Below are 19,384 nucleotides of genomic sequence, written 5' to 3'. Positions count from 1 at the left end.
TTTTTTTTTACATCAATAAGAATGTAAGAATGGCTTGTGGAAACTAAATTATTGAAACAATGCACATTACAACACAATACAATAAATTCACTTATTGTTACATTGTTTCTTTTAATTTGCTATTTTTTAAATCAACTCCTGCCTCGTGACGTCACGCACTTTCTCTGCTGCGCTCGCGCTCCCTCTCCCTCCCTCCCTCTCTCTCTCTCTCTCTCTCTCTCTCTCTCTCTCTTTCGCTCTCTCTCTCTCTCTCGCACTCACTCACTGCGCGTGAAACAAAGTGTAGTGTCCGCGAGAGCCCGTAGGAAGCGAAAAGAGAGAAAGCGGAGAAAGGAGAGAATGGGGCGCCTGAATCCACAACAACAGGAGGAATAATAACTCACTAAAGAGAGAAATAAAGAAGACTGAAGACGGAGAAGAAGACGGAAAAACTCGCAGGAGAATCAAAAACTTTTCCGGGGGAAAACTGTTACAGACTCTCACACGGCCACGCTCTGAAACATGGATACACTTTTCTCTGTTTGCGTGGGACTCCTGCTTCTCTTTTCGACAGTCTCCGGTCAAATACCGACAGGTAAGGACGAACACAGGACAAATAGAGAGCTTATAGTGTTTACGGTGTGGTGAAGGAACTGTTCAGACGATATTTTCGTTTTTCTCCATCTGTGTAAGCGTATGGATTCCCGACAGGTGTGTTTAGGTGTAGGAGAAAAGTTAACCTCGGGGTTGAAAACGTACCGTTGTGCCTCTTTAACCGTTTTTGTGCTGTTTTCAAACACCCTTGGATTTGTGACAGGCACTTTCCTCGGAGTATACATGCTCTGTGTCACTGTTAGAATGTGATTTTTTTCCTTTCGTTGCATGCAAGTCGAAGCCTATTTGAGCCTGGGTGAGATCTGTCGGCTCTTGTTTGAATTCAGTCTGTTTGCCAAGTAGGTTGCGCTTTACTTGTACAAAATGACTAGCACTGACCTACTGCTTAGACCGGGAACACCTATCTTTAAGGTTTAAAACTAAGTTGCAACATGTCTGTTCGGGTCTTTACGTAGCATCAAGGGACACAAGATTTTCTGCTCAGATCTACAAAAGGTTGATCTGATTTGAAGACCAAAAAAAACCAAAACCAAAAACCCAAAATAAACAAACAAACAAACAAAAAAAAAAAAACCACCCCCACACACACACACACAAATAAGCTGCCTTCACTTGCAGTCATGATCACACAGGGCACAACCGGCAACATGTAAGGCTTTTATATTGGGACACCGGGTGTTAACATTAGTCATAAGAACATTGAGCTTGTATTAAACAGAGAGGGGAAACATCGTTCGCCGTTGAGCCGTGCAGCCTCGCGAGCTGCGCATGAATGGAGAAAAAGTTTGCTTGTGCACGGAGATCGCCCTCTAATAACAGGCTATAATATGAGTGTAGTATCACAGTGATGACTGATATTCTCTCTGTTTACAACAATGATCTTGCACTTTGTAGTGTTTCCATCCTGTGATTCCCCTATGGTGTGGTGCAGTGATATGCGATATTCAGTAGAGTTTATTCCAATCTTTACTTTACTTAAATGCATTTAGGACTACTTGTCATTTATATGCTTGAATCCTTGGTGTGTTAAAAGTCTTTTCTATAGGACTGTTGCTCTTTTGTATGAGGCATCGGTCGGTTCGCTTCGCAAGCGCCGTGAGCTCTTCGCTTTTTGCAAAGCAAATGATCCCCTTATACTGCAACTTTATTCGCGCTGCGTGCAATAAAACCTAATGGTTGGGAATATAGCCTGTACGCCGATCGCCTGTTTGATGAAGGAAATACTGGTTTTGCACCGTATGATTTAACACGAGAAGATAGATACAAAAGACCAATTACTTTTTTTTTAAGACTCCGTTTTCATCCCATGATAAACTGTAAATCGGTGAAAACTAAAGATTTATCAGGTTAGGTGTGATTTTATGGATCATTTGCAAGGTACAAAGGGTGAAACCTAAACTCAAATAGTAATAGTTCAACTACATGCAACCGTGTGTGTCGCCATTGTTATATTTAGTAGATGTAATGATCGTGGCATTTAACTAAACGTATTTTTCTGGGGATGCATGGAAAGTCCAGTCCAGCAGTTTGCTCCCCTTTCGTCCGTCTAGTCTGCAGAAACGCGTATGTACACAGGAGAAAAAACTGCATCATTGTTGCCTGATGATATCCGGGACGATGCTTTTTGCAAAAGTCCTTTAAACGAACTTGTCAATTAAGTTATCCTGCAGCAATGTTGTGTTACTTGTGAGAAAACACAAAGTCCCTGACATATTCCCTGCAGCTCTCGGTCCTCCGCGCAAACAAACTCCTCTCACTACCTGTGTCTCGGTCTGCGTAACTGCTGCGCGTTTTATTTCCGCATTCAGCTGTTGTTTGATTGAACTCCAATACACAGAGAGAGAGAGAGAGAGAGACAGACAGAGAGAGAGAGAGAGAGAGAGAAGGGGGGGGGGCGTACAGCTGTTTGGAAGTTGACCTCCAAAAATCAAACTAAAACCATATAAGGCTGTAATAAAGGACACATCACGCTCCATTTATGACCTGGAAATAACAAGAAATAGTATAACAATGTCGTTTTCTGCTCCAGCGTTCACTTAGCCCTATTAATGCGTGCATAAAAATTACACATTATTTACTACTTCATCTGTGAGCTTTTTATTGCCCCCTCTTCCACGCCCTCCCCACCCCCTATACCGCAGAACTACCCTCCTCTCCCCCTCCCTTGTGGCCATTTGGTCCTATTGGTAACTAATGTGTGGAATGTCTTTGAGGCCTCTTTGGGAATTTGAGTGCTGTTAATTTGCAAGTAAATACTAGTGACTTGATGGGGCTTTACACAGAGTGGGAGGTGGGCTATCATTAGTTTTTAAAAAGGACAACTTTGAGTTGGTTGTGTTGCGGAATAAACAGTATTTTTATGTATATTTTAAAAGCAGGCTACAGTAATAGTAATTGCAGTAAGTCAGCAAAAGGACCCAGTTTCTAGTAATTAGTATGTAGTTGGCATGTCTTTTTCTGTATATACTGTAAATCCTAACTGATTTTACTTGTCATTTATCGCACACAATAACACAGCTTTAGTGCAGAGAGAGTGCAGGGCACGGTAGATTTCATAGTTCAGTGCTGTCATTTCTATCAGTGACAGCACTTTTATCTAATAATTTCAATGAAATGTGTAACTAATGAGGCTGATAGGGTTAATAGGCAGATCATTAATACAGCCAGTGTGAACTGTCACTGAGAAAGAAAGTGGCGATTGTTAGATCAGAAGTCAATAATGAAATGAAATCACAGAGAATCACAGAAGAGATGTGTGTTTTCATGCAGCGTCAGTTTCCGTTTCACTCGGAAATCACTGACAAGGACGAGAAAAATCAGTGGCAAGGATGGAAAACTGTCCATCATGTCTTTACAAAGTCATTTAGAGTTTGTGTTAAGATGTTTTTCTCTAAATCTGTCTCATTTCTGTTGCTATCTTCTAGTTTCCCATTTAGAAAATTAAACTATAGATTATGGCATTTATGTAAATATGTCTCTCTCTCGTCTCTTCTTATCATGCTGTTTTGCAGCAGTTTTGTTTTGGCTTATCGCTTACAAAGTCAGTGTAATAATTGTGAATGAGCATGCGTCTCGTTGCCTTTACAAAGTCAGTAACTGACTTTATGTTAATTTGACAACTTTCTAAATCTGTCTCCTCTCTGATCGAGTTGTGACACAGATTCCCAGCGTCTTTAATCTTAATGAAGTGAAATAATTGTTTTCCATTAGTGTCTCCAGACGAATTAGAAGGCTGCCGCTGCTACTGAGCACCAAATCTGAGCTGGTTTAATTATAATTGTAAATTATTTTAGTATTTTGAGTATTAAAATCAAGTTGGTTTAATTATAATTACTTTTCTGCACCATTTGGAAGATGAAATGAAATTGTCTGTTTTCCCAGAGAAAGAAGTGAAAGAGAGTGATAGTGAGAAAGAGAAGAAGAGGAGGAAAAAAACAAGTAATGTAACCATTGGTTTTTGGCCATGGGCATCTCCTCCACTCAAGAGACTGTGAAAACAGCAGGAGGGAGTGTGAGTGTGTCAGTGGTGTGTGTGTTGTGTGCGTTGCTGTCACTTAAAGAGAAAGAGAGACAGAGGGAGGCCGATGCTTTTAAGCCCTCCGGAGAACAGTGAAATGTTTGCCTCTCATTTAGATTCACGTGAGAATGCCTCATTCTACTCATGCCATGTAAAATGGCGCCAAATCAAAGACCGCTTTATTTATTTTCTCGTTAAAAGTAATGCTTGACTTCGCCATCCTTCAGATCCATCTTAATGTCTTCTCTTCAAATGAAACGCCAATTTGCCCAGCACCAATCTTTTTCTGTGGATTTCAATTTAGTGATAGATTAAAAAAAAAAAAAAAAAAAAAAAGCTCTCTTTGAAAGTACTGGCTCATTTCTTCAGCCGTTTGGGGACGAAGTCTGCGTGCACACAAGCGTGTGTATAAAATGTAATTAATCTGTTGAGAGAATTCATTAGCTAATCCCTCATTAGCATGTGTGCATGTGCACGCACGTGTGTGCGTGTGTGTGTGTGTGTATGAATGAATTTGTGGGTATGTGTTGAAAAATGGATTAGCGACACATAGCGACAGTGGAACCTCATAGCCTCTTGCTGTTGTCAGAGAGTTAAGAGGCGTGAGGGAGAGTGAGAACATGACATGATTGACACAGGTTGTGATTCAGGTTTCCATGCACTGTGCTGTACAACATAACAGGATGCCCTGCCAACCACTAGATATGTTTCTTTAGACCATGGTACAAGTCTTTACCAAATTTATGGAATTTGGGCATGAATCAGTATCTGTTTCTGTGGCCATATTCAAGAGGACATGACAAGAGGGAACAATTAATTGAGCACCAGTGATGCTGATTCATCATGGCCTCCCAGGGACTCGCAGCAATGCTCCCTTTCTAATTTAGTGCATTTTGAGAAGTACATTTTAAGAATCAGATCCTTGTTGGGTACAATGATATCTTGAAATGTAGGACTTCTCTAATGCAGTAAAGTTGAAATTTTAAAAGAAGAATTTGTTTCCCACTTCTCGCTGCTTATAGTATTTGTGATTTGTTAATTAATTAATCTTGTCTCCTCTGAGCCAGATGTTTATTAGCCACTATGGCATTGGTGACAGAGTGGGAGCAACAAGAGTCTTGGCCTGGACTCGAACCAGAACTGTTGCAGTTATAAATACCCCCAACAACCTCCCACTCTTTTTGTTCTTTACTTTACATTTTAAATTAAATTTTACATTTTTACTTCATTCTGTTGGAGAAGAGGCTTGTAGCAGCGAGTGGCAGCATGACATGGATGCTCTGTTGTAAGTAGAAGTCATCCATCAGCTTTTATTTAATCTTGTCGTTTTTCTATCAGTCAAGTTAATATGCAATATTTCAAGTTTTCTTCATGAATATTTGGTGCTTTCAATCAGGTATTTTATGCACAAATTGGGCAAATTGGAATATACCTTGTGTTTTGGTAAGGATTAACCTTTAGATACTGGGACATGATGGGTGTAAATCATCAGTCAGTAAGCAGGAAGCGAACCAAGGAGATAGCACAGCCCCACTGGAGATGAAGCGAGGCAATACATCCAAAACAAATCCAGAATCCCTGAAATATCACATCCCTGATGAATGATGGTATTAGTCCAGTATCATCAATCTCTGCTCTGCCCTGTTTGGCTCTGGTCACAGCTGTCGGGGGCCTTGAAACACACTGCTACCTCTCATACACACACACACACACACACACACACACACACACACACACACACACACACACACAAACATAAACACACACACTCACTCTTACACACACGGCTGGCTAATGACAGATTAAGTAATCAACACTCTCAGCTGATTAATTACATTACAGTGCACACACAAATACACACACACACACACACACACTCTTTGCTTCACATTCACGCAGACACAGATGTGAGCAGCCTCAGCACCAATTGTGTAGTCTTGTGTGTGGTGATAATGATGTATGTAATGGAGACTTGGCTGGTGTGTGCGTGTGCATGTGTGTGTGTGTGTGTAAGGGGGAGAGAGATTGGTAGAAGCAGGCAGGTGACGACAGTCTTGGGAAGATGATTATTTTTAGGGTTACCATGGGGATAAGGTGAAGCAGGGGGTAAAGGTTGAGGTTGAGCATGTGTTGGTTTAAGGTTAAAGTTTGTGTAAGAGAAGCAAGTCAAACTTGTCCACAGTACTTTTTCAAAACCCCTTTTGTGTGCGGTCGTGCTAAATGAGAGGCTGTATGTCTATGTCATGCATTTGCTTTTATGGCAGATTATTTCTTAGGCTTTTGATTATTTTCTTGCTGCTGAGCTGCGTGTGTACATTGAGTCTATTTTCAATGTTTCTTAAGGAGAAGGACTTCTCAAATGTAGGAGTAAATGCAATAAGACAATAATGCATGAACATTTCCAAAAGTGTTGAATGCCATTTTATAGGTGCTGTATATGCTTTATTATATCATGACTACCAACAAGAACAGTTAAGTTAAGCCATTGACCTGCACAAAACAACAAACCACACTGCATAGTTAGACCTCAAGCTAAGCAGCTTCGTGTTTTTACCAGTAATGCTTGAAATTCAATAGCCCACATATAGACGATGCATGTGATACATTAAAAACAATGATTTTTCCTAGTGAAATCCTATAAATATAAACTACAGAGGATCTCAAAAAATTGTCAAGCCAGTCTAAAATTAGTAAATGTATGACTTAAATAAGAAAGTGTCTGATCAAAGATCAAGCAGTAAGAGTAAATCAAGAGCAAGTATCTTTTGATAGATGCTGGGATGCTGTGGACACATTTTTTTGATTCCAAAATAAATATGGAGGTTCAATACTCAGCCCTATGCAAAAGCCAAACATTACAGATGAGAAGAAGTAGCTTGTGTAATGTTATTATCCAAGTTAAGTGCACTTACTCTTTGTGGATCCACAAAGGGGAATGCTGAATCTTAAAACACACAGTGCATCTCTTGCACAGTATGTGTATGTGTTGGTTTGTGCATGCTTTCCAATCTAACTCTGTCTTATTATTCTTTGCTTTGCTTTCACGGGACCCAGCTCACATGGGGCGCGCTGAGAAGGGTGAGTTATGACTGGCCAGCGAAGAGCTGAGCTTCATCTGTCACCGTCATCATCATCGTCGTTGTTGTAGTCTTTGTTGTCATCATAATTATCGCCGTGTCGCCATCTTAACTTAATGTTCCTTTATCAATGTGTAGATGTCCATTGCAGTGATTTAATTGTTAGTTTTGTCATCCATAGTTGTTCCATCTCATAGCTGATGTGTCTTTACTAACCCATTTAATAGTGATTTCTGTAATTATGAGCAATCTAACCATGACTCACCAGTCCAAACTCTCTCACTGGCACCGCATTAAGCCAGTGTTAAAGTATAGTATGCTCAATATTTTGACAGTATAAAACGTTTATGAACTATTTGAGTCCTACTGGAAGTATTTGATTCAATGTTGAAATTGTTTCAGATCTTTCATGTCAACGTCTAGAGCTATTTTTCTCTCAAGAAATAATTTCTACAATGACAAACTCTAATTGAATTGATGAAATATTTGGAGCGGTCTTGTACTGGTTTGCTGTTGTCTGCCTCTGTGACTCTGCCAGCCTGGATGTCAGTTAGTCTATTTGCCATTTGTCTGTGTGTTTCCCTTCACGTCTTTGTCTGTCTCTGCCTGTCTGTAGTTAGACAGCTGTTGGGAGGTTTGAAGTTTCCAGGTGCTGTTTGTTTAGTCAAGCCTGCTCTTTAATAAGGAGCTCTGAGAGTCTTTGTTCCTTCAGTAGCCAAGTACATCTTCTTTTCTCTTCTCTTTATTTCTCTTCTCTTCTCTTCTCTTCTCTTCTCTTCTCCTCTCTTCTCTTCACATAAGTGTCCACTTCAGCACCATGCATCCTCTCACACGTATCCTTTATCTTTATTCCTTCTCTGTCTCTCTTTCACACACACAAACACTCACTGCGGCTGGTTGTTAATGAGCGAGTTGTTTTTTGTTGTGAAAGTGACAGGTTGGTAAAATACACCACAGACGCTTCACACAGCCGAGACAGACAGAGAGATCACTGTGTAACTGTTTGGTATCCCACAGGGTTTGCTGTGACAAAGTCAGAGCAAATATAGTGTTTAGACTTTATTTTTAAAAAAAATCAAAGGACATAAAAATCCTCAATTGATTTTACACAAGGTCATATTCTAGTTAATCCTCAAAAAATGAAAAAAAAAAGCTCAGATTCATTTTCAACATTTTCATTTTGTGTGTGTGTGTGTGAGGGAGATAGACACAGGATTTGGAGTGCTATGCTTGAAAACACAAATTATTTAATACAAAACTAATAAAGACCTAATGAAAGCCCAGCGGGGCATAAATACTGTCAGTTCATATTAAGCCGGACGGGTTCTTGAACATGGTTTTGGCAGGTTCTACATCTGCTCTCACTAAGCTCAGTCGAGTTCACTCAACTCAGTCCCTGAAAAAAAGTGTATTTGTAACTACTTTGATTGCTCTGCTAGTTCAGAGTTGATAGTTTGGAGATGAGATAGAGACGAATAAAGGTGTGGTGTTTAAAGGATAGGCTGAGATTTAACTTGTCTTTCTGTAAATTCAAAGTCAAACTTCAATTGAAACCCCTTAAAAGTTGAATCAGGACAGGACAGGACAGGTAAAGCCTGGTTTATACTTCTGCATAGGATCAACATAGAGCCTTTCGTGAAAGTGAGGGCTGGCATGGTGGGTTGACTGTAAACATGGCATAACAAGGGGTCATCTTAATGGCGATATAGCGGGATCTCTGTATAAGAGGGTTAGGGCTACATGGACAAGGACGAGATGTGCTACCAAGCTGACCAATCACAGTTGTTGCGGTCTTCGTCACCACAATATGGGTCACATTTCTAGTGAGGTGCAAGTCAGGCTGTGCCATAGGGTACACAGTATTTGTACTGTATGTTGAATTGAATTGTGTTAGATTTTGGGTGGACTGGATATACATGGCCAAAGGGCTCTTATGCGTGTGTGTGTATGTGTGTGTGTGTGTGTGTGTGTGTGTATGTGTGTATGTGTGTGTGTGTGTGTGTGTGTGTGTGTCCGTGCCTGTGTGTCCGTGCCTGTGTGTCCGTGCCTGTGTGTCCGTGCCTGTGTGTGTAGCTATGGGCAGTGGCTAAAGTGGTTTACATTAGTACAGTTAAGAAGACATCCGTCATGAAGCTGCAACACACACACACGCACAAACACACACACACACACACACACACACACACACACACACACACAGCCGTAAGCAATCCATGAGCAGTATACCACAGAAAGTCTCATTCCTGATCTCTGTGTGTAGCCTCATGATAAAATCCCAGAGGACGTTCTGCAGCAGTCACTCTCAGCCATGTGTGTATATACTCATATCAAAAAGACAGAGGCACTATTTTTACTGTCCTTACATTCCTTTCCGACAACTCCGCTCTCCTGTCCTCTTAAAGCTGATTTCAGTTCAAGAGCAGTAGAAAGCTTTCGAGATATATATAAACCCTCGTGTTTGTGTGTGTGTGTGTGTGTGTGAGTGTGAGTGTGTGTGAGTGAGAAAGAATCAAGGGCTTACAGACAGATGACCAGTCCATTAAGATTATCATCTCCATCCCTGACTATGTATCTTCACATCACCACAGTGCTAGTGCTCCGTCTGTCTGTGTGAGCAGAGATTTAAATCTTCTAGCAGATATTCCAGAGCTCTATCTTTTTCCTCTAAATGATGTTACACAGTGTTTTTTTTTGTTTTTTTTTTATCTGTCTGTCTGCCATCCTAATCTGTGTCTGTCTGCCTGCCTGCTGCCATCTAGCCTGTGTGTGTCCCTCCTGTCTGCAGATGACTAGATGACTGCAGACACATGGTCAGTCTGACAGCGATCAAGCACATGTATACGCACCTACAGTCAATCACTCTAACAGACAGGCGGTGTGTGGGAGTTTGGAGACAGACATTTAAATGTTGAACATCTGTCTGTCTGTCAGATTTCTGGTTGGTCCGTCTCAGCCTTGATATCGGAAACACTGTCTGAGAAAAAGTCATATATTTGAATCTAAGTAGCAAGTTTAACATTAGAGTAATTACAGGAGAGCATTATTAATATGTGAATATAGTGTTGCATATAATATTGTCTTGTCAATTCCAAAGAAAAAAATTATTTGTATGAATATGTAAGTAGCTAGAAAATATGTGAGGATCATTAACCTTAGCTATCTGCAATCATTATTCAATATCCTCCAGCAATAACCTTTAACTCTTTGTTTAACTTTAAAGTTCAATTTTCATTAAAAGTAATGAAACAGTCAGTCAGTTAACCAAGTTATTGATCGCTAATTAACTGACCGCAAATTTGATTATTGAATAATCACTTACATCGTGATCATCATTTATGAGCCCAAAATATTGCAGACTACTATTTGCTGGTCACAGTTTTTTTTAAATTTGAAGATATACCTCTCTTCTGTGTTTTATATCACTTAAACTACTTTAAGTATGTATCTAAGATTTGAGAAAAAATTAAGCCAATTGAAAACCTTGCTGTAGAAAATGGAGATTGCCTTAAACACATACTTATTCTGGTTGTGAAGAAAATCGGCAGGAGTCTGTGCTAAAAGTCTGAAGAGTAAGCAAAGTCTAAGCAGCCTGAGTTATTCAGACCAAGTGGTTATCTCAAGTCAAGTCTTTGTAGTACAAAATCCCTCCTTTGGTGTACGATCACTAGGGATGGGAATTGAGAACAGGTTCCAGTTGAGAACTGGCTCCAAAAGTTTCATACTTTTTCTACACTGTGTTCAGACTAAAAGAAAAACAGCTGTGTTGATGCTGAAAACTTGTGTAGGCCTGTTTTTGGTTCCAACAAAATCTTATCAGTTCCTATCCCTAACTAATCGCTCCACCATGGCTCACCTTAGGCTTCACCTGAGCTGAAGACAATGCGTTTTTGCACAGAACAAGGACTGTAGATATTGTAGCTTATCTCTTCCATTGGAGTCACACTTCTCTTGATGGCCATGAGAGGAGGAATGATTACAGCTACCAAAAATACACATTTGAGGCATGTGAGTATATTAGTAAAGACAAACTTAACAATGTAAGCCTATCCTTCTCTATTATGCCTTGTAGTCTTGAATGGGGCATTATAACTGAACTGCTACTTCTCAGGGATAAAGAAGAGGTCCCAAACGATATGTAAACATCACAGTGTGTTACTGGCCTACATCAAAATTCAAATACGCTGCACCACCAACAGCTTAAACTTACAGAGGGGCCTGTGCTGCCTGCTGCTCTGCAACCCCATACAGTCCAAACACCCAGCCGCTCAGATTTATTTCTCTGCATTCATGAAACTAAGCAATCGTTTTTTTCACGGTTTCCTTAGATTGTAGGGTTGGAACACCTACTGAGACTATAACTCCCCAGGGCACTTGTGCTTTTAAGTGAGCATCACTGAATAAGTGCTTGTGGGAAACCCTGACCATGAGTTCTGCTACCCTGATTAGAGAGCTGCAAACAGTGCATACAGTGTGTCCTTTCCACTGGAAGAGATAAGAAAGCAGTGCAGTGAAATTCCCAGTGGCCACACAGCTGTAGAGCAATATGTGAACCAGGAAAATCGTGTGATGTTTTCATTGGGAGGGAGTCCCGAGATTCTTAATAGATAGAAAGATAGATAATTTATTTATCCCCTAGGGGAAATTCATGTGTCCATTAGCTCATTGTTGATAATAATGATAATAATAATAATAATAATAATAATAATAATAATAAAAACAGTTAATAATAAATAAACAATAATAATTAGATTAGTCCACTTCCTTTGGCTGAGGTGTTGTATGGCCTGATGGCAGTGGGAGCAAAGGAACGCCTGAACCTCTCTGTTCTGCAGCGCAGTGAGATGAGACGTTTGCTGCACCTGTAGCTGCTTCTCTGTCCTGCCAGAATGTTTTGGAGAGGGAGGTTGGTGTTGTTTAAGACGGCCTCCATCTTACATTGCATGTGTCACTCCACAACAGTCCTGAGTGAGTCCACACTCCTGCCAAGCACAGACCCAGCCTTTTTGACCAGCTTGTCCAGTCTCTTTGTTTTCATGTCGGACATGCTGCCACCCCAGCAGACTGCAGCATAAAAGAGTACACTGGCCACCACTGACTGATAAAACATGTGCAGCATTTCACTGCAGACGTCAAAGGACCTGAGCCTCCTGAGGAAAAAGAGCTGGCTCTGCCCTTTCAGGTAGATGGCATTCGTGTTCAGGGACCAGTCCAGTTTACTGTCCAGGTGCACACCTAGGTATTTATAAGTGCGCACCACTTCAATGTCCTTCCCTCGAATGTTGACTGGCTGAAGGGTGGGCCTAGACCTCCCAAAGTCCATGGCCATCTCCTTGGTCTTGGAGGTGTTCAGAAGGAGGCAGTTCTTGTCGCTCCATTCAGTGAAGGCCATCGTCAGATCCCTGTACTCCTCTTCCTGCACGTTCCTGATATGCGCCACAATAGCTGTCCGAGTATTTCTAGATGTCATCATCCAGTCCAATATGAACTGTAGGGGGTCTAGCGCATGTTCAACATGTGGCTTCAGAAGGGGGAAAAGCAGCCGCTCCAGGGTCTTCATGATGTGAGATGTGAGGGCCATCGGTCTGTAGTCATTGATCTCAGCCGCTGGAGAGGCTCAGCCAGCCTGTTGCCTTTCCAGGACGTAGCCTCTTGAGCTGCGCCCTCACCTCCTCCATTGTAAAGGACAGGAGACTTGACCCCGGTGTGGAGGGAGTTGCAGCTGCAGTGTCAGGTTGTGGAGGAGATACTGTAGGAGAAGCTGCAGCTTAAGCAGTGGGAGAGAGAACAGGTGAGACTGTGTCACACCTGTTGTTGAACAGCTTGAACTCATTGGCCTTGTCCACATCACCTGATGTTGCCTGGCTGTTCTTCTCTTTACAGCCAGCGATGGTCCTCATCCCCTTCCACACCTCTCTGGTGTTGTTGTGCTGCAGCTTCCTCTCTACTTTCTTTTTGTAGTCCTCCTTCACCTGCTTTAATCTCCTCTTCAGCTCATGTTGCACACACCTCAGCTTCTCCCTGTCTCCATTCCTGAAGGCCTCCTTTTTCTGGTTGAGGTGGGTCTTGATGTTACTGGTGATCCAGGGTTTGTTATTTGGAAAGCAGTGTACAGTCTTTGCTGGTATTACAGTGTCCATACAGAAGTTAATGTAGTCCATGGTACATTCAACCATTCCATCAAGTTCAGGGTCCTTGCTTTTATCATTTTCCTGTGACTCCAACAGCACATTCCCATCTATACATTCAAAACAGTGTGATGTAATGTGAAGGTGTTTGATTTTTCTGTAAAGCTGATACTCTCTACACACACACACTAATGCACACACCATCCCCTGCATTGTTGATACTATGCAGACTCCACCGTGTCTGGTGGAGTCAAGCGAAATCAGTCAGTTTAGTCAAACAAACTCCCCTCTCCTCTCCTTTCGTCTCCTCTCATTGCTCCTTCCTTTTTCTCCAAACATATCCAAGTATGACTCCCTCCTTTTCTCCACTCCAAGCTTCTCCTAACAGTTATTTTATCTCACTCCACTCTTCTCGTCCCCATCCCTCCCTTTCCTTGGAATTTATGGCCCAGTAACCTAAACAAAGCAACACAACGTTTATCAAACCCTCCCCCTTTCTCTCTCCCTCCTTCTCCCCTCTCTTCCTTCTCCTGCCCAACTCCCCACCTCCACAGACCCTTTTTTTCCCCTTCTCTGTCCCACCTCCTCTCTTCCATGTTTCTCCAGTTTCCCCCACAACAAAAACAAGGGTGGGACTTTATCTTACCAAATCCAGACTGAATGGTGTTGTATTACAGGGATAAAGTGTGTGGATTCTGTTTAAGGTGGAAATTGTAATTGCAAAGGGAGCAACACAGGAATAACTTGGGAACACAGTCCAACATGTTCATTTAGAATAACTTAAAATAAGTTTGTTTTACTTGACAATACACCACATTTATGAAATTGCCCCCATTATAAATCTCCTACCAACTTATATCAAAATCTTTGTTTAATGTCTAAGAACAACCAATGACAACTAATGAAAAGTTCAACCAACCAGTCATTCCTCCAACATGATGACAGAAATACATGAACTAATGTTAAAAAATAATTTAGAGCTGCAAATAATCATTCATCTTAAAAATGTCCATCGCAAGTTCCAAAAGCCCAAGGCGGCCTCTTCAAATTGCTTGTTTTGTCCAACCAACAACCCAAACCCAAGGATATTTGCTTGAAAAACAACTTTCCAACAGTTGACAAATATTTTTTTGTCAAATAATTCATAGTTTAAACTAATCATTTAACTCTATAAAGGTTTAACTAATGATTTATCTCAATACAAATTTTAAGAAAGATTTCATGCAATGCAAAATTACATTTACGGTCTCAGAGGGAGAGGATGAGAACATTAATTATGAATCTGATGCAATACTTTAGTGAAAACTTACTCAAACAACAGTAAAATTACACAATGAAAACTGAAACAAGAATAATTGTAATTTACTTCAACCAGTACAAGTTGATGTCAGTAAACAAAGTTACTAAACAAAGCAATCATGTATCTGTATGTTTTATCTCAAAAACTGAAGAGCAAATTCTTCTCTACAGGGTCATGCTGGCACAAAACACTCTCACCCCCTTCGTATCTGCCTCACCCCCTCCTGCCTCTCGTCAAGGTCTCTCTCTCGCTCTCTGTCCTTCTTTTCCTCTGTCTCACTATCTCTCTCACCCACTTTCTGGAATTCTTTTGTTAGTGTTTTCTCTCTGCTCTGTTTTCAGTTCAGCCAGATTTACTCTGACTCACACACACACTAACCCTCCCTGCCCTCCCCGCGAATATAAGTCTTTGTAGAAGAAACTGTCTCTTTGTATTAAGTGGCTAGGTTAACTGTCACTATGTCTATATTGGGCCAAAGGTAAATGAAGTGTCTGTGTGTGATTCTCGTGTGTGCTTATTGTGTGTGTGTGTGTGTGTGTGTGTGTGTGTGTGTGTGTGTGTGTGTGTGTGTGTGTGTGTGTGTGTGTGTGTGTGTGTGTGTGTGAGCCAAGCGAGCTGTCTTGTTGGAGTAACGGTTAACAGATACAGCGCTGCCTCCCCATGACATAAACTGTCTCTTACACTCAACCTCACACACACAGACACACACACACATGCACACAAAACTACCATAACACACAGCGTCGCTCTGTCTTGCAGGGTTAGTCCCTCATTACAAAGTGAGCTGTATGAAGTTAAGTACAGGTTGTGAAACACAGCTACTGCAGTCTTTGTGTGTTAAGTTCTGAACAGGAAAAATGTGTTGATGTTTGGTGGTATAAACAGCCCCTATCTCTGCCCATTGTTGTTATCATTTGCTAGTTTGTTGAAATGAGATCCCCATGCAAAATGAGGAAGGGGTCTATTTTCTATGTTTATGGTTGGACTCTTGAGACAAACATTTGAAATGATTTATGTAACATTTAAGTTTATTTGGAATCATGCAGGATGCGTGTGCTGTTTCGCTGGAGTCATGCTACCTAGGGGCAATTTGCAAGCACTACTTACATGTAGACTGCAAATGGCAGCATTTTCACAAATGTTTTTCATTCTAAAATTGCAGATAAATTAGTCAGACCTACAAGGCTGTTGTATACTATCGCGTGAGTCTCAAGTGTGGTGTTTGATTTCATTGGTTAAACTTTGTGTTGTGTCATGTTGCAAATTGCAGGTTGCATGTTGGAGATTTGGTGAAACAGGGCCCAGATCTCAAACAGGAAATGCCACAATTATGGGAATAAGATCCAGGTTTAAAGGTGCAGGAGTTTTGCACATACATAATTGCTGTTAACAATGCAATGTAGGAGGTTTCACTGACATATTTATTATAGTTGAGGTTGTCAATGCAGCAACCCTGACATTATCATTAGCTGTGGTTTAGCAGAAGCATTTGTGACCCCCAATGAAATTACTACTGTAGTCGTCTTTTAGTAGACGCAAAAATATATTTTATGGAGATCCCTTTGAGTATGTGATTAGCTATACTCAAACTAAGAATGAAGTTTTAACCCTTTTTGTAGTACTTTGGATGCAGACATTGGGATCTTTAAGAACTATTGTGTCACACATAAACAGCATTTTCTTACCTATGAAGTGGATTTAGTAACTACCATAGTAACTCTGACCTTGAGCAAAGCACTTAACCCCTGACCCGTCTGTTGGCACTGCTACAGTGTGCCCCAGTAAAAAACTGGTTACAGTAGAGCAGCTCCCATGTGAATGTATAGCAGCATGGCAAGAAAACAGCATGTCTGCTCGACACAACTTTTCCCTGGATAAATAAAGGTTAAAGTCAAGCTATGAGCTCACTCTGCCTCTCTTTCTGCCGTTTGCTCTGTATCACACCTCCCCCTCACACACACATACACTCGCACACACACACACACACACACACACACACACACACACACTCACACTCCAGAGGCTCACATACCTCTGGACAGAGAGCGAGAGCGAGCGCGTCAGCCACATGTGGTTTCGGTTAGCCACACTTTCCCCTCACACTGGCCCCAAACTAACCACTTCTACTTTACCATGGTCAAATACATGTGTAGATCTCCCATTCAGCGTATGCCGCTGTGTGTTTGCTTGTAAATGTGCCCATCTGTACACGTGTCTGTGTTTAGCGTGTATGTGTGTATGTGTGTGCAAGAATGCAAGTCCCAGCCCGAGGCAGAGTCGAGTAGAACAGTGAATCAAGGTTAGTGGTCCAAAGAGAGCAAGAGAGATTGAAAGAGGGGTGGGGGGTGGGGGTGAGGGGGACTTTAATCGAGGCAGCAGCAGTAGTAGAGAAGGAGATGGAGAGTGACTTCAGGTTTTAGTGAATTCACTTCTAGCTGTGTGTATGAACTACACATTACTATTTTATCATAACTGGTGAAGATGTTGAGCTGTTGATGTGAAAGCCTATCAATGTGGACTGAATAAAACAGGTCATGGCAGGGATTTTACTTCATGTAGGCTTATAGGAAAATAATCTGCTATTAGAGGGTCTATCTAGTGTTGCTAATAATAGGATATAGTCTATTCGACAGTATCCATCCTCAAGGACTGCTCTCTTGTATCGTAGATCCAATGGATTCTCCTTTACTTACATGACACAACTTCAAGTGGTGGGGGTACAGACTGATACACGTTTAAATGTCAGAGTCAATTTTCTTAATACAGTTTTCTTATTTTAAACCATATGTCCTTTACACAAAGTTAACATTCCACTAGCAAAGCCAGCTGTAATGAGCTGCTGTTATCATTGTTTGGAAATACTTCTACTTGGTTGTTCCTAAATTATACATGGACCCATAATGACATAGATGGAGCACCACTCTTAGTTCAAACACACCTTGTATTTCACCAGTGTTTATGCCCATAACTTAGCCGACAGCTCACAGATAAGGCTGAATATTTTGGGTGTTGAAACAACCTCTTATGTGATCATTTAAAGTTGTTGAAGAGTTGTTGTTTCATCAACAGCTCAGCTTACATAATGTTAGTAGGTGGACACTTCTCTTTGTTCTTTGGTGTATTATTTCACTCAAAGATACCAGATTTAATCATTTTCCCTGAGCATTTTCTAAAGTTCAAACGGACCAAGCTTTGTGATATATAATCATATTCATATATTTTAGCAAAGTTGTGAGTTTTTCTATAAGCTTGCAAGAGCTTTTGGTGACTATACAAATACAAAAATGCACGCATGTATTACACACATACACACAAAGCACACACAAAGTGTTCTACAAAGATGTAGAACATTTAATTGTCTAACATTTGTTGTAAATGGAATTAGATTTAGTACTGGCTGCTCATTTTTAGTTGATTAGTTAAAATTCTGCATCAGTCATTACGAACTCATGCTGCGGAGGTAAACATTGTACACATTAAATGATACATAAGACATGTAGAATATTTCTTTTTGATAGCATGGGTTTGAATATTTCACTCAGAGCTTTAATGAAACCTTGGATATGTCAAATACTGTAAAATAAAACTTTTATAACCTTGAAGCTACTTATGGGGAAAAAAGGGAAACCTGCAAGTGAAGGGGGGTTATCTGGATCCTCAACTTTGTCAATGTAAAATAAATAGTTTGATCTAAATGTCATGTTTGTGGGATGATTTTCGAGACAGAGAAAGCCACTCAACATGCAGCTCTGTCTCCTGGGTTTCCCAATAGCATGAGTCATTTTAATCATATTGCGGGTTTTTTTTTAAACCAAAGAAAAAAATCCACAGCCTGATGTTGTTTTGCAACCAACGCATCTTAGAACAGTGTGAAACCTCCACCTACTTGTGAGAACAAATTAGAAAACCAAACTTTTTCTAAATGACACTGTGAACAAGAGTGGGCTTGACAGAAGACTAAGTTTTCATTTTTATTCTCTCTGTTATGTTAAGAACACGCTGTCCTGACTTCTAAAGTGAACTTTAAATTTATTTTCTTGGCTGCTGTGATATCAGTTTGGTGTATTATTACAATATAATGACTCATGGTTTAATGCACTTAAGCTTAATGTATCTTGGGACCATAATACCATTTTTCTTTTTTGTTGGCTTTTTCAGTAAGGTAATTTCGAACACTTCCCCTGATGTCACAATCACCTTTTATTGTTATTTTCAAGGGTAATTTGTAGACTTGAAAAATCACCCTATGACACTGCTTTAAACCAGTGTTGTCATCTGTTTTGAACAATGTGTACAGTGTGTGTGCAGAAGATTTATTTCAATATTTGACCATGAACAGTGGCAGTTAAATTCTAGCTGCAAATCAGATTGCCTTAAAACCAGTAGCCTCATGCATGGGAATTGAATTCAGTGATGAGGTCTCTGTTGAACCCAACCGCCAACAGCCAGGACTGTGTTGCTACCAGTCTGTTTTCATGGCCGTTAGCTTTGCAAAGTTGCAATTTCTTACCATTTTACAGTTTGTTACGATGTGAAGCAACCCTAACAGATTTACAGAAATATATTTTTGGATTTGATGTATAAATCCAGCAGAAAAGAATTTTGTGAGTGTTAGTGTCAGCACTATTTGGTCTTGTAGCTTAGCATTTTCTACCAATATACTGTAGAAGTGGATATGAAAGCAGTTTGTTTTGTAATAATGTTTCCTCTGCACAGAATAGAATAAAGCAGAATTTAAGAAAGTAGAACAGAAAAGAGCAGTCTGATATAC

At 40.6% G+C, this 19,384-nt stretch overlaps 1 protein-coding gene across 10 annotated transcripts in view; it reads left to right on the top strand.

The window, feature by feature from the left end:
- The first annotated feature begins 270 nt into the window (after window positions 1-270).
- The window catches only part of ptprk (protein tyrosine phosphatase receptor type K), a 113,386-nt gene continuing 94,272 nt past the window's right edge, over window positions 271-19,384 (top strand). For all 10 annotated transcript variants that reach the window (XM_056404807.1, XM_056404806.1, XM_056404804.1 and 7 more), the window contains exons 1-2: window positions 271-574; window positions 7,166-7,189. In XM_056404807.1, the coding sequence (XP_056260782.1) occupies window positions 502-574; window positions 7,166-7,189 (97 nt within the window). In that variant the 5' untranslated portion in view covers window positions 271-501. The remainder of the gene's footprint in view (window positions 575-7,165; window positions 7,190-19,384) is intronic.

Source organism: Seriola aureovittata, chromosome 19 (genome assembly GCF_021018895.1).
Source record: "Seriola aureovittata isolate HTS-2021-v1 ecotype China chromosome 19, ASM2101889v1, whole genome shotgun sequence".
Lineage (NCBI taxonomy): Eukaryota > Metazoa > Chordata > Actinopteri > Carangiformes > Carangidae > Seriola > Seriola aureovittata.
This window is presented reverse-complemented; position numbering and strand designations above follow the sequence as displayed.